This window comes from Felis catus, chromosome A2 (genome assembly GCF_018350175.1).
Source record: "Felis catus isolate Fca126 chromosome A2, F.catus_Fca126_mat1.0, whole genome shotgun sequence".
NCBI lineage: Eukaryota > Metazoa > Chordata > Mammalia > Carnivora > Felidae > Felis > Felis catus.
The window spans coordinates 25,870,467-25,891,416 of NC_058369.1; the positions used below are offsets into that span (position 1 = coordinate 25,870,467).

At 37.5% G+C, this 20,950-nt stretch overlaps 1 protein-coding gene, 1 long non-coding RNA gene and 1 pseudogene across 33 annotated transcripts in view; all 3 read left to right on the forward strand.

Moving 5' to 3' along the window:
- SLMAP (sarcolemma associated protein) overlaps positions 1–20,950 on the forward strand; it is a 150,793-nt gene that overhangs the window by 53,786 nt on the left and 76,057 nt on the right. For 21 of the 32 annotated variants that reach the window (XM_045051735.1, XM_011279767.3, XM_045051741.1 and 18 more), the window contains exon 2: positions 11,616–11,763. In XM_045051735.1, coding sequence (XP_044907670.1) covers positions 11,616–11,763 — 148 coding nt within the window. Of the gene's footprint in view, positions 1–9,838; positions 9,910–11,615; positions 11,770–20,950 lie in introns of those variants that run through there. The other 11 variants (XM_019823363.2, XM_019823352.2, XM_019823404.2 and 8 more) reach the window with 2 other exon arrangements.
- LOC101098363 lies at positions 15,104–16,680 on the forward strand (annotated as a pseudogene).
- Positions 18,199–19,387, forward strand: LOC123383727. Its single transcript, XR_006593795.1, has 2 exons — positions 18,199–18,704; positions 18,800–19,387. It is a non-coding gene; the product is annotated as an uncharacterized LOC123383727 (long non-coding RNA).

Genomic DNA, 20,950 nt, shown 5'->3' on the forward strand with positions numbered 1-20,950 from the left:
GGGGTTTATTTTCTTTAATTCCAACATCATTTCCTATCTCAGTCAAAAAGATTGTTTCAGGGGCGCCTGGGTGGCTCAGTCGGTTAAGCGTCCGACTTCAGCCAGGTCATGATCTCGCGGTCCGTGAGTTCGAGCCCCGCATCAGGCTCTGGGCTGATGGCTCGGAGCCTGGAGCCTGTTTCCGATTCTGTGTCTCCCTCTCTCTCTGCCCCTCCCCCGTTCAGGCTCTGTCTCTCTCTGTCCCAAAAATAAATAAACGTTGAAAAAAAAAATTAAAAAAAAAAAAAGATTGTTTCATAAGTTGCTTTGTTTATTTCTATTTATTCACGTAATAACCAAAGCACTCAGTTGCAAATGTGTGAATTGTCAAAACCTTGAGGAGATAAATCTCTTGAAGAATTAACTGTCACTAAAAATGAAGAGACATGAGTAAAGACCAAGATGTTTTAAAATTAAAATTACATGCCTGGGCACCTGGCTGGCTCAGTTGGTGGAGCATGTGACTCTTGATTTAGAGTTGTGAGTTTGGGCCCCACATTGGGTGTAGAGATTATTACTTAAAAATAATGTCTTAAGGGGCACCTGGGTGGCTCAGTTGGTTAAGCGTCCGACTTCAGCTCAGGTCATGATCTTGCGGTCCGTGAGTTCGAGCCCCGCATCAGGCTCTGGGCTGATGGCTCAGAGCCTGGAGCCTGCTTCTGATCCTGTGTCTCCCTCTCTCTCTGCCCCTCCCCTGTTCGTGCTCTGTCTCTCTCTGTCTCAAAAATAAACGTTAAAAAAAATTAAAAAAATAAATAAATAAAAATGTCTTAAAAAAGTAAGATTATATGCCAGCTTGAGTGGTTGTGCCTAACGGATGGAAAAGACCATTGTGGTTATTTTCATTACCTTATTAAGCTTTAAAAAGCTATGAATGTTCTTTTGGGAGTAGATGTACTATTTGTATCTTTTAACATTTCCATTGAATTTGTTTGCCAAATAAAGTTTTATGTGTGGGTAGTTTTTTTTCTTTTTTCTTTCTAAGTAAGATCTAGATTCCTATATTTTGCCAATTTTGCTAGTCTTTAATGGAAACTTTTTTTTAGTATCTCCCTCTCCCCCATCTCTTAGTGACTATCTAAATGAATATCAGCTGTCCTTAGATTGAGCCTGTTGTATGCATTATTAAATAATATGTAAGACTACATCCTTTAAATGTAGTACCTTGTTCAGTATTTCCCACAAATGTGATCACAGTGATTTACTTTTGTGGAAAATGAGGCTATTATTCTATGGATGAGGTTTTTAACTATCAGAGATACAGAGTGGAAGTGCAATTACTTTGTTGCTTCAGCTGATCTCAGGATGGTTTAAGGTAACATTTTAATATCACAATATCCCCTTGTTCTATCTCTACTATGCTAAAATACATGATACTTTTTATAAATACCTATTTTGAATATTGAAATAAAATATTTGACATTCTTTGAGGTAATTAGAGATTTCTTGGCATCTAAAAAATTGTGTTAGGGGTCAGTATCTGTTCTTTAATACCAATTACCTAAAGAGGAGCCTCAAAGTCAAAGTTGAATGCCTCTTGCTGTGATTAACACACCATGAGAGGAGAAAATAATTAGTATTTGCTTGTCAACCTGTTTTAGGATGTGGGAAATTGGTTAGAATTAGAATTTGGTGTAGGCTTTCAATAGCCTCACCTCAGAACTAATGTTCTGATGATATATTTATTTTATATCTTGCTGAGCTTCAGTAATCTAATTTACTTTGCTTGAATTCTCAGTGAAGGATTGTCACAATTTGCATATTTCAGAAGGATGTGCTCATTGTAGCTTAATTTTGTATGTTTTGTATTGTTCTTATTAAATTTTAAAAATTTCTCCTTCCTACCTTCTCTGTGTCTGTTCTTCATAATCTTATCTCTGTTCCTATGTAGAGAGATAGAAGAAATACGTTTTCTTTCTCTTTTGTGAGCCGTCTCTATAAGAAGAAATTACTGTACAATGAGTGTGTCTGGAATATCACTTGGAGATGGGAAAAATCTTGGCAAATTCATAACATTTGCAAGATCTTTGGGTGGACAGGTTCATTCTAGTTTATGTGTGAGATTTCATTTTGGTGAAGAACATTTTGCCACTTTTTCGTGTGTTTTCCTATAGCATATGAATGGAACTTTGTATTTCCCCCTCCAGTGGCACAGCTTAAAAATTTCAGCCTCTGAAACATGTGGTTCTTTGCTAGTCAGGAAGCCAAGAATGTTATAGAAACAAAAAATATATAAATATATAAACAAACAAATTCATATATAACAGACATGATGTATTCTAAGAAATAACTAAATTATTGGTGGCAAAAAATGTATAAGTCATGGGTCTCCCTATTTCTAGTTACACCCACTGCAAATCATCCTACACACAGCTGCTAGATTATCAGAGCTGTTAGAATAATCTCCCTAAAACAATATTTGCATCAAATCCTTTAGTAGTGGTTTCTCTTAAGAAGTCTCAACTCCTTAGTATAGTGTGCAAGACCCTCTCTTACAGCTTCACTTTCTCTTGCATTTCCCCACTTCTTCCTTTGGCTTTGGTTACCTTCTGGGGCTGGGCATTAATTATACATAAATGTATTGCAATACCTGTTCCTTTTCCACCTCCTCCTTCGCCTTGCCTTTCATTCAGATCACCACCCTCACTTGTAAATGCCTCCTTAGCAACTGACTGTTCCTAACTATACTTCTTAGCAGCCTCTCCAGATTTTGGTACTTAATTCATACTCTGTTAACTTATTCTCAGTGTAGAGGTGGTTGCATTTGGTTTTATAGATGTGCAGTTTCTCCAAGACAGGTGCCAAGTAAATGATGTGCTTTAATTGTGGAGTTAGAGTTAAAATTGGCCCTTACTATTCTGATTGCTTCAGGAAAACTTCATAAACAAAGTCGGATTTCATAAGTTTGTACTCAAAGACCAGAGAGTGTGTATCTAAGTAGGAGAGGAGGAAGACAGTGTGGAGGTTTTAAAGGAATAATGTCAAATCTGTGATAGCTGTGAGACCATGGCAATCTACTTAATATACCTGAGCCTCAGTTTTTTAATCTATAAAATGGAAATGGTAATATCTACTTGGTAGGATTGTTGCGAGGATCAGAAGTACCTGCACATAGCAATTAGTCAATAGATGGTAGCTATTTTTATAGGTTGGGATTTGTTTGATTTGGCCCAAGAAAAGATTTGTAGGTTGAAATAGAACTAATGGGAATGATGTCATGGAAAATGGCAGAGAAGGAAGCTCCAAAGATTGGTTCCTTCACCAAGACAGCTATTAAGCTAGCATGAACTCTCTGAAGCCATTGTTTTGAAATTTAGTCATACACTTGCAGCATCCAGTGGCGTGCTTAATGAAGAAAGAAGCTGGTAAATTTCTGAGAATTTTGGGTTTTACACAGTGACTACCATTTTCTTTTTTTTTCTTTAAAAAAGTTTTAAAAAATGTTTATTTATTATTGAGAGACAGAGTGTGAGTGTGGGAGGGGCAGAGAGAGAGAGGGAGACACAGAATCCGAAGTAGGCTCCAGGCTCCAAGCCATCAGCACAGAGCCTGACGCAGGGCCCAAACTCATGGACCATGAGATCATGACCTGAGCCGAAGTGGGACACTCAACCAACTGAGTCACCCAGGCACCCCCAGTGACTACAATTTTCTATCCCTCAGCCCTGTGACAGTCAGCTGTGGGTATGGTAGCCCATGGTTCCTGATGTGACTTGCTTGTCCTTCAAAAATTGTGGTTTTATGTTTTGACTGCTGCTTTTGATTGCTGAGGGACCAGCACAGAGACTGACCATTGTTTCAAACCCCATAGGCTAATGTGACTTCTCTGGCATCTTCCAAAGAAATTTAAAGAGACAAAATACCTCTACCCCATTTTTCTGATTGGATCCTGGCATTTAAAGAAATTTCTGTCAGGACCCTGGCTGACCACAGAAATAATAGATCAGAGACTTCAGTGACAACACACAACAAGGAATATAGTCTTTGCCAAAAAAAAAAAAAAAAGCTTGGAAAAGTCACTAAACCAGCAACTGTATCCTTCATCTAGTAACAACAGCAATTTGTAGAAAGAGGAGAGAACCTAATTTCTAGAATTACCACGTTACAAGATTCAAGGTATCCAGTTTTCAACAAAAATACAGAACATACAAAGACAGAAATTGTGGCCCTTAATAGGAAAAAGAAATCCCTGAAGAAGCTCAAACATTGGACTTAAGAGACAAAGACTGTAACTAGTTTAACATTCTCAAAATGCTGAAGGAAAACATAGACAAAGAACTAAAGAAAATGAGGGGAACAATGTGTAAACACATGGAGACTATCAATGAGAGAAAGTAGAAAAAGTAAAATAGCTGAAATAAAAATCAGCGGAAGGTTTAGTAGCATATTTGAGCAGGCAAAGAAGGAATCAAAAAACTTAAAGATATGGTGATTGAAATACCCTGTCTGAGAACCAGAAAGAAATAGATGAAGAAAAATGAATAGTACTTAAGGGACATCATCAAGTGTATCAACATGCACATTATGGAAATCCCAGAAGGCAAAGAGATGGGAGAGAAAAGAACAGAAAAAAAAAAAAAAATTGAAGAAATAATGGATGAAAAGAATTTAATGGTTTTAGCTCTTATATTTAGGTCTTTGATCCATTTTGAGTTAATTTTTGTATATGGGATAAATTAGCTTTATTTTTTTGCATGTGGTTATCCAGTTGTCTGAGGTCCATTTATTGAAGAGACTATTATTTTCCTATTGGATGGTCTTGGCACCTTTGTTGAAATTCAGTTGGTTATCGATGTACAGTTTTATTTCTGGACTCTTAATTTTACTTTAAGTATGTCTGTACTTAGGCCTGTACCACACTGTTTTGATTACTGTAGTTTTGTAGTAAGTTTTGAATTCAGGAAGTGTGAATCTTCCAACTTTGTTCTTCTTTTTCAAGATTGTTTTGCCTATTTAGGGTCCCTTGTAGTTCCATATGAATTTGAAGATTGACTTTTCCATTTTTGCAGAAAAGGCTGTTTGAATTTTGATAGGGATTGTATTGAATCTGTAGATCACTTTGGTTAATGTTGACACCTTAACAATATTAAGTCTTTCAGTCCACAAATACGGGATGCCTTTCTGTTTCTTTAATATTTTGTAGTTTTCAACGTATAAGTCTTTTACCTCTTGGTTAAATTTATTCCCAGTTATTTTATTTAGGTGCCATTATAAATGAAATTGCCTTCTTAATTTCTTTTTTGCATTGTTCATTGCTGATGTGTAGAAACACAACTGATTTTTGTGTGTTTATCTTGTGAGCTGCAACTTTGCTGAATTTGTTTATTAGCTCTAGTAACTTTCTTGTGGGTTCTATGGGATTTTCCATATATAGAATCATGCCATCTGTGAATAGACATAGTTTACTTTTTCCTTTCCTATTTGGAGGCCATTTGTTTCTTTTTCTTGTGTCTAGCTAGAACTCCAGTGCAACATTGCATAGCAGTGGTGAAAGCAGGCTTCCTTTTCATGTTCCTGATCTTAGGAAGAAAGCTTTCACTCTTTCACCATTGAGTATTATGTTAGCTGTGGGATTTTCATGAATGTCCTTTATCATGTTGAAGAAATTCCTTTCTAATCCTAGCTTTTTTTTTTTTTTAAATCATGAAAGGGTATTGGTTTTTGTCATGTGCTTTTTCCGCATCAATTGAGATGATTGTGTGGGTTTTTTTTTTTTTTTTCTTTCTGTTAATACGGTATGTTACATTGATTGACTTTCTTATATTGAACCACTTGGGATAAATCCCACTTTTTCAGCCAGCCTCTGCTTTTCCAGCTTGGGTGAATTGCAAGTTAGGCTGAATAGAGGTGAGGGCCTTGCATCAGTCCTTTAGGTAGCCCCAGACAGGTTAGAACAGATAGACAAAATAATTTGTGATTTACGTCTACTCTGCTCTCTCTGGAACCGGGTACCAGGGTCCCACACTAGAAATGCGGGTTGATCTCTTCAAGATTTCTGTTGTACTGGGGAAGGGTATGGGACAAGAGTAAGTAATGCCACAAAGATGTCCTACCATTTTTAAGTTGCCTTTTTCTTGATTCAGTGTTCACTTAGTTGCTGTAAGACTACTTTCCAGAATTCTAATTCTAAAAAAGTTGGTTTTGACAGTTTCTACTTGTTTTTCAGTGTTTTTGAAGTGGGATAGGAGCGTGGAACTGCCTACTTTGCTGTTTTGCTGATGTAGCTTTCTACATTTTTTTTTTTTATTTTAAAAAATGTCCTTCTTTTCACCTTTTATTTTTCTTAATGGATTATTTGTTACATTTAGTCACTTGTGTCCTAATTTTGTATTCATTTCAGAATGATTCTTTTTCTCTTATTTTTTGAGTTCTTTCACCTTTTCTGGAGTTTTGTAATTGTGATTTGTATTTCTTTTTCATGTTTTGAATTATTAATGTCTCTTAGCTTGCTTTGAAATTGTATAATTTTGATCTCAAGGTCTGTTTTTCATTATCTGTAGGGATGTTATTCTGTTCTTTAGCCTCATTTTTCTTAAAATAACTGTATGGGATGGGGCTTTGATATTTTTCTGTTGCTCATTTTTATGTGAAATTTGTATTCCTGAACTTTAAGAAGGGAGTCATGGTTCAGGAGAACTTTTCTAATGTCACAGAGCTCCCTCTCCTGTTGTTTTTGTAAAATGCTCAAAAATACAGTGGCTCCTTTTCCCTTCTCCAGTTTTATTTGGATCTTTTCTTTCCTTGTCTCTCTTGTCCCTACCTTGCTCAATTTTGGTTTCAACCCAGCAACTTTCCTTATTATAGAACCCTGCCTTGGAAAGCAGTTTTGGTTGGTAGGTTGATTTTAAGAATTTATATGACTCAGGCTGCTCTAGCCTTTTTCAGAACTTAAGTCATGCTCACTTGTTATTGGATTGGGCTAAACCTTTTCCAATTTCAGCTTCTCCTCTCAAATTGCCATCACACTGTCCAGTGAATACCTACTTACTATTTAGATGTTCTCAAATCCCTCAAATGTGCCATTGCTTCCTTATGCATCCTTTTGAACAGATGCAGATTTCATGTATGTCTGCTGGCTATTGATGTTTTCCTCACTCATTTTTATTTTGAGGTTTGTGTGGATACCTTGCCACCTACTTTTTTTTTTTTTTAACAATTTCCTTAAAACTTTTTTTAACATTCATTTTTGAAAGAGAAAGAGAGAGAGAGGGAGGGAGGGGCAGAGAGAGAGGGAGACACAGAATCCGAAGCAGGCTCCAGGCTCCAAGCTGTCAGCACAGAGCCCAATGCAGGGCTCAAACTCACAGACAGCAAGATCATGACCTGAGCCAAAGTTAGATGCTCAACCAACTGAGCCACCAGGTGCCCCGTCACCTACTTTTGTTGTAAATATTTTCTGTGGGATTTTGGTTTGCTATCTTAGTCAATCTGTTTGATTTTAATTCAGGTAATTAAAATTTTATGATGCAGTGCCTGCCATATCTAGAATCCATAATCCATTCTGTGTTCACACTTTAAAAACTCTCCTGTATGGGCTTAGAGGTTCTGGCCCCTGGGCTATGGCATGTCTACTATATAGTGCTTTGTTCTGAAGTTTGAGTGCAAATGTTATTGACCTATTGGTGTTTGGATATTGCAAAACCTATCAATGTAGAAAGGGTTAGAAAGAAGCAGTTTATCATTATAGTGGAAATGAAAAAAGTATTTACACATTTTAGCAAAGTTGAAAGTGATGCAAATGTATTTGTTTCTGGAATGAACAACAAGAACTTTCTGAAGGCCAAGAACAAATTATGCAACCTGTGAAGTATAGTTCCTGTGTCATTGAAAATAATCAGAATCAACAGAACCAGGGAAAAATGGTGGGGCAGGGAGAACCTCTCAGTTTAAAGACAACTGTCAATGCCTGATTTCAGGGAGCTTAACATTTATTCAGAGGAAAACAAGGGGTTAATTGGAGATAAAATCTGAAAACAGTGAAAAGTTGAACTTTGGCCACAAGCTACAGAGGGTTTTATAAATTAAGGGCTCCTTAAACACCTGCTCTAAGGGAATACCTGGTGGCTAGTACAAACACTAGAGCTACTCGGGCATTCCTTATGCTACTAGGAAGTAAAGATAGTTAAAGCTTCAACAGGATTTGAAAAAAATTTTTAGAGTAGCCAAGATTGATCTCTTTTAAGGGAATAAAAAGAAGAAGCCTGATAGAAGGTTTGTCAGCATAGAGAAGAAAAATATTTCTGGCTTAAAAGTGACAAAAGATCAGCTAACATACCTACTTATGGGGAATGCATCCAGGGACTGTAAGCACAGTCCCTTCCCAGGCTCTTACAAACAAATTAACCTCTTTATACCTTCAGGAGCCTAAACTGCACCTAGAATAGCTTCTGTACAATTTAGACTGAATAATAGTAGATTGTTTCATAGAAGATGCAGAAGCATAATTTTTAATAGCAATTTTTCAAACAGCCAAGGGTAGAAGGTTAAAGCATACTAATGAAAATAGTTGTGCAGGGAAGTAGACTGATGTGGTCTAGCTATACACAAATGCAAAGGCTCAGGGGCAGGAGTGGAGGTTAGTGTGGCTGAGAGGGATGAGGATAGAAAATAGTTGGAGTTAATGAGTTTGGAGAGGGAATGGAGAGCAAGATCATGCAGGGCCTTATAGGGTGTAATGATAAGAGCGTTAGGTTTCATTCTAGGTGTTTGGAAGCCACTAGTAGGTTGAGAGCAGAGGGAGGGTGAACAACTACTGTAAATGATATGTGTTCAAGCTAAATGGAGGCTGTGCTTCGGGCAGTAATACAGGCGTGTCAAAATGAAAAGAACCTGGTTTAATGTAGACTTTAAGTTTTTTTTATTTGAAAATTTGTGGTTTTAGAGTTACCTAAGAGCTATGTAAGAAGTGTTGAAACACACACACCTTTTTGTTTGCTAAAGTTTGCTAAACAGTACTGAACCTCATTTCATATATTCTTATTTCTATACAGTTTAAATCAAAATGCTCGCCACAGACTACTAAATTGACTTAGTAACACGCTAATGGATCAGAACATGAAGTTTGCAAAACATTGTAAATTTAGTATAATCCCTTTATTTGGCCTGTCAAGACACACAGTACTGCAAATGAGCAACCTAGAATCCAGATATTGCCGCATTTCCCAAGAATATGTTCATTGAAAAACAAAACCAAACTCTCTTATATAGTGTAACAGTAGGTTGCAGTGTGGGAAACATTTGGAGGATAAGCACTCCTACTTGACTGTATTACCTGTGCTTTTCTCCCTGGTGTGAAATGGGAAGGCCTGTCCATTTCAAATGGACTTGTCACATATCAATACAATTTTCATTATTAATGGTCTGTAATTAAATATATGAACTGCTAGCCAAAGTAACAGTTGGTCTTTTTTGAATTACAAATGGAGAATAAGTCATTTATAGACAGCGTGGTAGCCTTTATATTGTCACCTAAGAATTAATGAAAAGAATGTCATTTTCGTATTTTCTGCAAGTTGTTGTATTTCATTTTGGAAAAGTTTGTGGAAGGAGTGAAAGATAAATGAAATATAAAGGTCAGTGCGAGGTAATGGGGAAAAAAATGGCCCTTTCAGTTCTGTTATTTGAATCCTTGCTCCTAGTTCTGTGGCCTTTGGAAGATATTTGCCTATGCCTCATTTGTCCCAGTGACAAATGGAAGTAATATCTATATCATAGCTTTAATGTTAAGATTAAATGAGGGCCTGGTGGTGTAACATATATTTTAATAAATATTAGTTTTCTTCTTTCCTCTCTTCCTTAGGAAGGAATTCAGTGAAAATATGTTGCTAGAATAAGCAGGGCTGGAGAGTGTAGAAAAATGCAAAAAGAAAGGTACATCTTTTTTTTATTGGTTGTTTTCTTCCTAGTAAGTCTATTGTGCATGATCCCAATTGTTTCTAATTTCTTTTAGAAAAGGTAGGTGATAAATAGGTAGGCTTCCTGTGCCTCTTGCTCCCCACCCCACCATTTATTTATTTATTTATTTTAAGTTAATTAAAAATTTTTTTATTTTAGAGAGAAGGAGAGCATAAGCAGGGAAGAGGGTCAGAAGGAAGGGGGGGGGAGAGAGAGAGCAAGAGAGAGAGAGAGAGAGAGAGAGAGAGAGAGCGAGCATATCTTGAGTAGACTCCACGCTCAGTATGGAGCCTGACACAGGGCTTGATCCTACAACCCTGGTATCATGACCTAAGCCGAAATCAAGAGTTGGACACTCAACTGACAGAGCCACACAGACACCCCCTCCCTCCCCTTAAAAAAATTTTTTTTAATGTTTATTTTTGAGAGAGAGAGAGAGCTGGAAGGAGCAGAAAGAGAGGGAGACAGAGAATCAGAAGCAGGCTCCCTGCTGACAGCAGAGAGCCCAGTGCGGGGCTTGAACTCGACAAACCATGAGATCATGACCTGAGCTCAAGTTGGACGCTTAACCTACTGAACCACCCAGGCTCCCCTCACTCCCCTTTTTAAAGAGGGAAATTGCCCAAGTGATGAAAGGCAAGTTTAGGAGACCAGGAAGTAGTAGCTTTGTAGCCAATTCTAGTATTTGAGTTCCTGGTGTCTCCAGTCTGCTTTACTACAAAGAGTTTACTGAAGATGTGTCGTTCTTGATACCAAGTACATTAGCTAGCTGATAGCTGTTAATTCTAGGTGTTACCTAAAACCAGTTGTCCTTGCCTGTGAAATAAACACTTCCTTTGATTTAACCCAGATATTCTAGGAACAAAATTACAAAGAGTGAGATGGAAGTATAGAATTAGAATCTTGTCTACCTGGCTTTTTAAAAAATAACAGATGTATTTTTTTTTATCATCCCAAAAAGAAACCTTGTACCCATTAGCAGTCATTCTATACCACTAATCTCCTGCCCCTTTATCCTTTTTCCTCTGACACCTCAACCTCTTACAACCAAAAATGTGCTTTTTATCTCTGGATTTGCTTATTCTGGATATTTCATATAAATGAAGTTCTATAGTATATGGTCTTTTGTGACTAACTTCTTAGTGTAGTATTTTAAAGATTCATCCATGTTGTAGGATGAATCAGTATTTATTCTATATTGCCAAATAATATAATATAATATAATGTAATATAATATAATATAATATAAACATATTACATTTTGTTTACCTGTTCAATAGTTGATGGACATTTGGGTTGTTTTCACTTTTTGGCTGTCATGAATAATGCTGCTCTGAACATTCATGTACAAGTTTTTGTGACATATGTTTTCAGTTCTCTTGCGTATATACCTCAGAGTAGAATTGCTGAGTCATATGCTAACTTTTTGTTTAACATTTTGAAGACTTTATAAACTCTTTTCCAGAGTTATTGCACCATTTTGTCTAGCTGGATTTTAAATCACTTGGTGTCTAGGTTCTAATTTCATATATATTAAATGCGAACCTTAGCTGAAACAAGAGGTTTGAATTGATAGGGGAAGAAAAGCTACCTGTTGTAGTTTGTAGAGTTGGAAGTCCTTTTTCTTAAAGTGGGTTTGGAATTATTAGTATTAATCTTTGACTCTTTTTGTTTGTTTGCAGTTTTATCTCCAAGACACTAAAAGTAGTAACGGTACCTTTATAAATAGCCAGAGATTGAGTCGAGGCTCTGAAGAAAGTCCACCATGTGAAATTCTTTCTGGTGACATTATCCAGTTTGGGGTAGATGTAACGGAGAACACACGGAAAGGTACGGGTATGGATCGATTTTCCTATTATTTGTCTTTTTAAGTTAAAAAAAAAGTCTAATGTTGTAAAACATTTCATGTTTGTAAAAGCAATTTAAATACAGCATTATATGCAGTGAAAAATTAAAAACCTCTTCCTTCCACTACTGCTTTTCTAAAATTTTAAATTCTGAAGTGTTAATAAGTGATTTATATTTTTCATCACAGTATGAAAATATAGGACATTCCTGTGTTAGTTTAGGAAACAGTTGGCTGCAGTGACAGCATACCCATCCAACAAGAGCTTAAACCATATGGATATTTATTGTTAACAAGTCAGGAGGGTAGCTCAGACTTTGTTCACTTGACTCAGTAATGTTGTCAGGAATCCAGGGTTCTTACCGCCCTCCCGTTCTACTGTCCTTAACATGTTGTTTTCTTACGCCTTTGCTTGTCTTATGTTTTTGCTTGTCACCTCATGGTTAAAGAGGGATGGCTGGGGCCCCATGCCTTATTTTCCTCATGCCAGTGTCCTTGGCAAAAACTGTGAGGCTGGGAAAAAATATCTTCCTGTGTGGCTCTTTTTTTTTTTTTTTTTTTTTATGTTGAAAGAACAATCTTCTGTAGAATCCTCTGAGCAGGTTTATACTCTTCTTGTCTCATTGGCCACATGCACAGCTACTTATGGCTACAAAGAAGCCTGGAAGTTACATACGTGGCAAACAGGAGCTCCGTGATTGTCAGAGGTCAGGTATGATTTAACCCTTCCAGTTTTGCATACATTTTGGCTCAAACAAAATCAGGGTTCTGTAGGCAGTTCATACTACCTATGGAGATATAAAATTTCACGTCTCACAGGGTTTGAAACTAGAAGTTCTCTAGCTAAATAAACGTAGATTGGCTTTATTTTTACAATTCCGAAGCTTCCTGGCTCTACCTGCTTTACTGCCTACTTTATGACCATGAAATTATATGGCTGGATCACAAAACTAAATAAATAGGAACCAAAAGTGTACAGTTCCACTCTCTTAGTTTAATACGGACAGTGGAAGCAATTGACAAGTTTCTTCTTTTGCTTCTCTGAACATACTTTGATCTGGTGATACCCTGAGTCGTCAGTCTGTGACATTTTGCCTGGTAGACATGGGGATGGATGATGGTGGCTGGGTGGTGATGCTGCTGCTGTGTGTGTACATGTGCGTATGTGTTTATATAATTTCACTGGTTGTTGCAACTGAAGTTTATTTTTATTGGGTTTTGGTGGTCTCCTCCAGGAGTTAGGTTTTGATGTTTGATTTCGATTTGGGTAGAATGAAAGTCTTAGGAATTTCCATTTACAATTGTAAAATAAAAAAGAAAGTTTATATTTTGATGCAAAGTATTGAGTCCTCCTTACTAAGAGAACTCAACTTATTTAAGACCATACTAAGAACAGCTGTGTTGGACACAGTACCATCTGTTGCCACATCGTACCACCTCTGGTACCAAGGCATTCAGCAAACACTGAGCCTCAGCTGTAAGTAACCCACAGAGAAGACAGTTTGTTTACGTGTTTTCTCCAAGGAATGTCTGTTCTTGGCTTGCATTTCCCCAAGAGAATTAATGGTGTTAATTAAGAAAAGAATGAGGTTATCAAATACATTTAGGAAATGCTTGGTTAACCAAAGGTCAACAGGACTTCTCAGAGTCTTTAGTATGCTAACATATATGCAGATCTCCACGAGGGTGACTGTTCTAGAATGTAGCTCTTTCCAAACTCCTTCCTACTCCTCCCTACTCCTCTTTCCCATATAAGTTCCCATAAGGAACACTCTTTAGGACATGTTGTAAGAAGCTTAAGAGGACAATCCTGAAATTCAGGTTATTATTACTGCACTATTATTTCAGCAGCATTAGATTCTTGCAGGCTTCTTTGAAAATTTAACTATCTTTTATGTCAACTTTAAGGAAATTAAGAAGATGTCTTCATCATTTAAAATGTTGTTTCTTTTGTTATTTATTGCCTCCAAAAAGTTGACTTATGTTATGCATGGCCTCTTAGGATAAGCTTTGTCACTAAGTTGAGTACTACCCGTTTAAGCATATGCCAGGAAAAAAGTTAGACTTTGTCCCATGCTAAACAGTACTATGATAAGCTTTATATTACTTGGAAAATCCTACTGAAATTATACAACACTACAGGGTAACCCCTGGATCAAAGAAGAAATCAAAAGGAGAACTTTATATAGAAAGGAAAGGAAAGGAGACTTTTATACCAAAATACAGTAAATCCTTTACTCAGATAAAAATTATAATTTTAAATTCCTTCTGTACTAAAGAAGAAAGACAATGAAGGAACTTGGCATTTAGAAGAAATTAGAAAAAGAATGAGAAAAAGAAGCTGGGAAATAAAAAGCAGAAATTAAGAAATAAGCAAAAAACTATAGAAGGCATAAACAAACCAAATGCTGGTTCTTTATAAGTCAGCCAACCAACCAGCAGACAATAAAACGGGTAATTCATAAGCCTTGATTCTCTTACTAGGTTAAAAAAAAATACTAGCAAAAATATGTAAGATAAGGAATGAGGAAGGATACGTAAACACAGATACAGGACATACTAAAAGAATTTTGAGAAAGTATTACATGTCAACCTATGGCAAAGAAGAAAAAAAAACTAGAGTAAATTGTTTTCCTAGCAAAATTACCCAAGATGTAAAAAACTTGAGTAAATTGATTTCCTTAAAAGAGACTAGGAAGTTATCATGGATTGACCAGAAATAGGCCTTAACAGCTGAATTTTAGCTTATTTTTAAAAACAGATAAATTTAATGTTATTTAATCCAAACATACATAAAGGTGGAAAACTGTCAAAATCCTTAGTGCCAAATTCTAATAAAGATATGGTAAAAAAAAAAAAAGAAAAAAAGAAAAAAAAGAAAACTAGAACTGATTTTACTCGTGGCAATAGGTGAAAAATTCTGATTAAGGTATTAGTAAATTAACTTCAGAAATGAAGCTAGAATAAACAAAAAAGGAGATTTTATTCTAGGAATGCAAAAATGATTCAGTATTGGGGAAATCTAACCAACATCATCCACAAACTAAAACTAAAAAACACATTACTGTGTAACCAGCAGGTATTGAAAAGACACTTGATCCTTCTCTTCCCATCTTAGGTGGTGGCTGGCCTCCCTCCTCTCCAGCTCCATTTTACCTCTAGCCCTGGCTTCCCTTTCCTGTCAGGCTCTGAGGAGCCTGAGCACTTCCCATATCACTTTAGGGTGGCCTTATAGCCCCTGGCCCCTAGAGTCCCTGTGCTTTCTCCTTTCCTTGGGTGTTGGTCCCTGCCCTCCCCTTGCCATGAATGAGGAGTAAGATGTGAACTGTGATCATGCTGGGCACTGGCCTGATGGAATATATCCTGTCAGGTGTAACATCAGGGAATGAAAAGAAAATTCTTCACATTGATAAAAACCTATATTAAGGAGGAGAAAGTACATCTATAACACCTCTGGAAGATTTCTATAGAAGATTTAAAATACTGGAGCACCACCAGCATTAATGGGGAGAGGAAGAGACTGGAATAATGTCTTAATTCCTAAGTTCCTTATGGCCAATGGTTAGCTGGTTATGATGGTGCTTTATACGTGGGCACCTGGGTGGCTCTGTCAGTTAGGTGTCCAACTCTTGGTTTCAGCTCAGGTCGTCGTCTCTTGGTTCGTGGGTTTGATCCCTACTCTGTGCTGACAGTGCGGTGCCTGCTTGAGATTCTCTCTCTCTCTCTCTCTCTCTCTCTCTCTCTCTCTCTCTCTCTCTCTCTCTCCTTCTCCTCTCCCTGCCCCTTCCCCACTTGCCCTCTCTGTTTCTCTCTCAAAATTAACTTAAAAGAATTAAAAAAAAAATGCTGCTTTATACAGAAGTTACCCGCTATCTGGATTTCAAAGTGACTGAAAGGAACTTTGTCTATAAGGGAGGAAAAAATCTACAAGATTCCTTCCACTGAAGCAGAAGCCCTGGCATCTAGCTAAATGGGACTGTTTAAAAAATGTCACTTCCCAGAACTTTTGAGAGTGTTGATCTTAAGAAGACTGCAATGAGAGAGGTTGACAAGAGATTTGACTTGGGACAAGATGTCATAGATTTTACTGGCCATGCCCTGGCACTTGATAGAACTGATGACTATTTAGATCAACCATGTTGTGAAACCATTAATAGATAGACTTTACGGTAAGTCTCTCGCAAGATATGGTAAAAGCCCATACCTTTATCCACTCTATGACCTTGGACAACTGCCATAAGAATTTGCAGGGTTAAGTGCTATTTATGGTGGTACCTCATGTGCCTACACCTTCAGGTAGGTAGGTGGTACCTACACCTTCAGTAAACCACTGAAGAGATAATTCTGCAAAATGGAAAAGTGATTGGTGTGAAATCTGAAGAAGAGGTTGCTTGCTATAAGCAGCTCATTTGTGATCCCAGCTATGTGAAAGACTGGGTAGAAAAAGCGGGCCAGCTGATCAGAGTTATCTGCATCCTCAGCCACCCTATCAAGAACACCAGGGATGCCAACCCCTGCCAGATTATCATTCACCAGAACCAAGTCAATTGGAAGTCACATATCTACATCTGCTTGATCTCCTCTACACACAATGTGGCAGCACAAGGGAAGTACATCTCCATAGTACAGTGGAGGAGACTGAGGGACTAGAGAAAGAAATCAGACCAGCTTTGGAGCTTTTGGAACCAATTGAACAGAAATTTGTTAGCATCACTGACCTCTCTGTTCCAAAAGATTTGGGAACAGAAAGCCATATCTTTATTTCCTGCACATACGATGCTCCAACTCACTTTGAGACAACTTGTGATGACATTAAAGACATCTGTAAGAGGATGACCAAATCCAAGTTTGACTTTGAGGAAATGAAGCACAAGAAAAATGACATCTAGGGGGAAGACTAACAGCAGTACATTTTATCAACTAATTAGGACAAACTTAACTTTTGACAAATGATGTATAGTGTATGAAATCAATACTGTATTGTAAGGCCTTTTCTTTTCTTTTGTAAAAAAAATTTTTTTTTAAATGTTTATTTTTGACAGAGAGAGACAGAGCATGAGCAGGGGAGGGGCAGAGAGAGAGGGAGACACAGAATTGGAAGTAGGCTCCAGGCTCTGAGCTGTCAGCAAAGAGCCTGACGTGGGGCTCGAACCCACGGACTGGGAGATCATGACCTGAGCTGAAGTTGGAAGCTCAACCGACTGAGCCACCCAGGTGCCCCTCTTTCTTTCTCTTTCTTTCTTTTTTTTTCCTTTCTTTTTCTTTCTTTTTCTTTCTCTTTCTTTCTTTCTTTCTTTCTTTCTTTCTTTCTTTCTTTCTCCTCCCTCCCTCTCTTTCCTTCTTTTCTTTTCTTCTCTCTTTTCTTTTCTTTTCTTTTCTTTTCTTTTCTTTTCTTTTCTTCTCTCTTTTCTTTTCTTTTCTTTTCTTTTCTTTTCTTTTCTTTTCTTTTCTTTTCTTTTCTTCTTTCCTCTTTCTTCTTCAACAGACTAAGCTGCAATGCAGTATTGATTTCACATAGACTTCACTTCAATGATGTCTGGCTCCATATAGCTCCAAATGAATTCTTTACTGCAAAATAAAGCCAAACTCTGAAAACAAAACAAAATAAACAAACAAACAAAGAACAAAAAAAGAAGAAAGAAAAGAAAAGGCATTTGATCAAGTTTAGGAGTTATTACTAATAAAAATTTTAAATGAATAGAATGAATAGAAAAAATTAAGTAAAGTAAGAATTCTAATTAAAATAGAATAAAAATGGTGCAAATATTATACAGGTGTAAAATGTATGAAGTAAATTTACATATCAATAAGGATAAATTTCAAACATTATCTCAAGCAAATTACAGAAGGATGTGTGTGGTACAATTCTATTTACATAAAGCATGAATTAATGCAAAACAGTACTACATAGTGCTTTTGAATACATTTATAATAAGGATATAAAATTATGAAATCACAAAATAGTTTTTAAGGATGTATGAAAGGATTTTTTTTGCATCAGTGTGCATAGAACAGAAAAACAATGGAAGCATAATTTAAAAATTGCCTGTGATGTAGCTATTAAAAAGATTAAATTAGGATTATATGAATTGCAGGGATTTCTATAAGATATATTGTTGAGAAAAGAATTACTATTAATAATTTCTATTTTAAGAGTCTTATGCTCTACCGACTGAGCTAGCCGGGCTATAATTTCTATTTTAAAAAGTCTCAGGGCACCTGGGTGGCTCAGTTGGTTAAGCGGCTGACTTCGCTCAGGTCACAGTCTCACAGTTCGTGGGTTCGAGCCTGGCTTCGGGCTCTGTGCTGACAGCTCGGAGCCTGGAGCCCGCTTCAGATTCTGTGCCTCCCTCTCTCTCTCTCCCTGCCCCTACCCCGCTCATGCTCTGTCTCTCTCTGTCTCTCTCTCTGTCTCTCTCTCTCTCTCTCTCTCTCTCAAAAAAATGAATAAATGTTAAAAAAAAATTTTTTTTTAAAGTCTCACCAATCCCTATAAATGTATACATATATGTGTATGTGATTGTTTGAACATAGGGAAAAAAGCACGGAGGGATGCGTGTGGTCATTACTATGAGTCGTCCTGGAGTGGGTGGAGAGGAAGAGTAAAGAGGATGGAGCCAAATGAAAAAGGGTGGGGATAATAAAACTACAATTAAAAACCTTCCACTTCCTGTGACATTTATGTATATATATAAAATAATGTATGTATAAAAGGAAATTTCAGAAAATAGACAATATATGAAAATGGTTTTTTTAATACATGTATGTGTATAAAATCATAATTTTATTAAAAAGGTGATAGGAACCTGATGTCATTGAACATACCCATTCATACTAATGTCTCTTCTATTCCAACCTCTCCAAAACAAGCTGATTTTGATGTTTGGATTTCCACATAGTGTGACTCCAGGAAGAAAACTCACTGGTCAGTACTGTCCAAATAACCTTCCCTAAAGATACAAAATATTGTAAACAAATAGGATGACATTCTAACAGGTTTTTTTTTTTTTTTTTTTTAAGGAAGTGAGGAAGAGAGAAAGCCAACCTATCATATTTTCCTGGAATCGGGGCCTTAGGAACCCAGTGCTAGCTATTCCTCTGTTCCCAAACTCACAAACTGCTCAGACAGGGCATGAGTTTTCTGGGTCATGTAACATTTCAGTAACCCTCTGCTGCAAAGGTTGGGACCAGTTAGTTCTGTAAACTTGACATATAACTGCACTCAGTTCATCACCGAGGTCTACTTCACCAATATCTGTTCATAGGTAAGCCCCTGTGAGCAAGGGGCCTAGTATGAGCAAGGTCAGTGGTGTCTTCCTTTTGCATTGTGCTCAAACTGCCCTCAATTACTTTTACTCCCCACAATAGGCCTTGTCTTTTCTGGTCTTCAAGCCCTTGCACATGCTTTTTCCTTTGGCTAGAAACTTTTCTAGGCTGGAAAAGGTGCCTTTTCATGTCCCTTTTGCACACTACACTCCCCTCTGTGTGTTTGCCTCCCTCACTAAACTGTAAGCTGCACAAGAACAGGCAGTGTGTCTGTCTTCACTGTGGAATCCCCGTGCTCAACCTGGCACATACTGGTTAATAAATTTTAAAATGTCTTGTGAATCTTATTCTACCATGTTACAAAAGTTCTTTCTACCACCTTATCTCAACTAAGATTTTGACAACCTTCCTCCTAACCCAGAAGCTTAATATGAGGATCAGAAACTGGCAACCTTCTTGTTTCCCACAACCCTTTTTATTTTGCTGTGACTCAGTTACCTCTCTTTAACCTATCTAAACTTTATTCATCTAATAAAATGGGACTCTTGATACTACTACCTACCTCAAGGTTTATGGTATGATGTTCAGTGTGAATGTTGGTAAAGTGTGTACAAAGTTCTCATCTCTGGGACAGGTACTTTTACTATTAACAAAACCTTTGCCAGGCACCTGTACCATCTCTTGCCATTAAGTCTACCTCTCTTTCTCAGTAGCTGCAGCCCCAGGCTCCTTTACCTGTCTGTCCTTTCAAACCTGTCATTGGCCATTTCAATTCTTACTAACTTCTAGACTGCCCCTTCACTCTTAGTTTTGCTGTCCTTGTTCATTCCTAGCTTTTGGTAACTTTCACCAGAAGCTTTACTTCCTTCACTTTCTAGCTGCTAGGGAAAGTCACAAAGCTGATTCAGCAGAGACTGTGCCAGATTTGCTGGGGTGACTAAGAGAATCTTTCTGATGGCATGGCAGTCTTCTTTTGTTCATTTAAAAAGTGGATTCTCAGGGTACCTGGGTGGCTCAGTTGGTTAAGCGTCTGACTTCAGCTCGGGTCATGATCTCACAGTCCGTGAGTTCAAGCCCCACGTTGGGCTGTGCACCAACAGCTCAGAGCCTGGAGCCTGCTTTGGATCCTGTGTCTCCCTCTCTCTCTGCCCCTCCCCTATTCACACTCTGTCTCTCTCTCAAGAATAAAAACATAAAATAAATAAAATAAAGTAAAAAGTGGATTCTCGACCCAGGAATTATCTGCACCACAATTACCTGCAGAACTTTTAAAACTATGGATATCTGGATCCCACTCTTCAGTCCTAAGAAGAAGATTTGCAAGGTGTGGAGACTGAACATACCTATTTTTTTACTTATTTATTTTGAGAGAGAGAGAAAATGTGCATGCATAGGGGAGGGGCAGAGAGAGATGGAGAGAGAATCCCAGGCAGGCTCCATGCTGTCAGCAAGGAGCTCACTGTGGGGCTTGATCCCCCGAACTGTAAGATCATGACCTGAGCTGAAACTGAGTCAGCAGCTTAGCCGACTGAGCCACCCAAGTGCCCCTGAACATACCTATTTATTTTATTTTATTTTTTATTTTTTAAAATTTACATCCAAATTAGTTAGCATATAGTGCAACAATGATTTCAGAAGTAGATTCCTTAGTGCCCCTTACCCATTTAGCCCATCCCCCCTCCTACACCCCCTCCAGTAACCCTCTGTTTGTTCTCCATATTTATGAGTCTCTTCTGAACATACCTATTTTTTAAAAGCCTTGGTTGTTCTTTTGGAAACTAGGTTTAAGAACCCTGTTCAATTAAGTTTCTGGCAGCAGCTGTGTTATATGCTTTCCCTTGTCCTCGAGCCCCTTATGATTACCCTGTACATAGCTTAATTTCCCCTTCAAACTAGAACATTCTA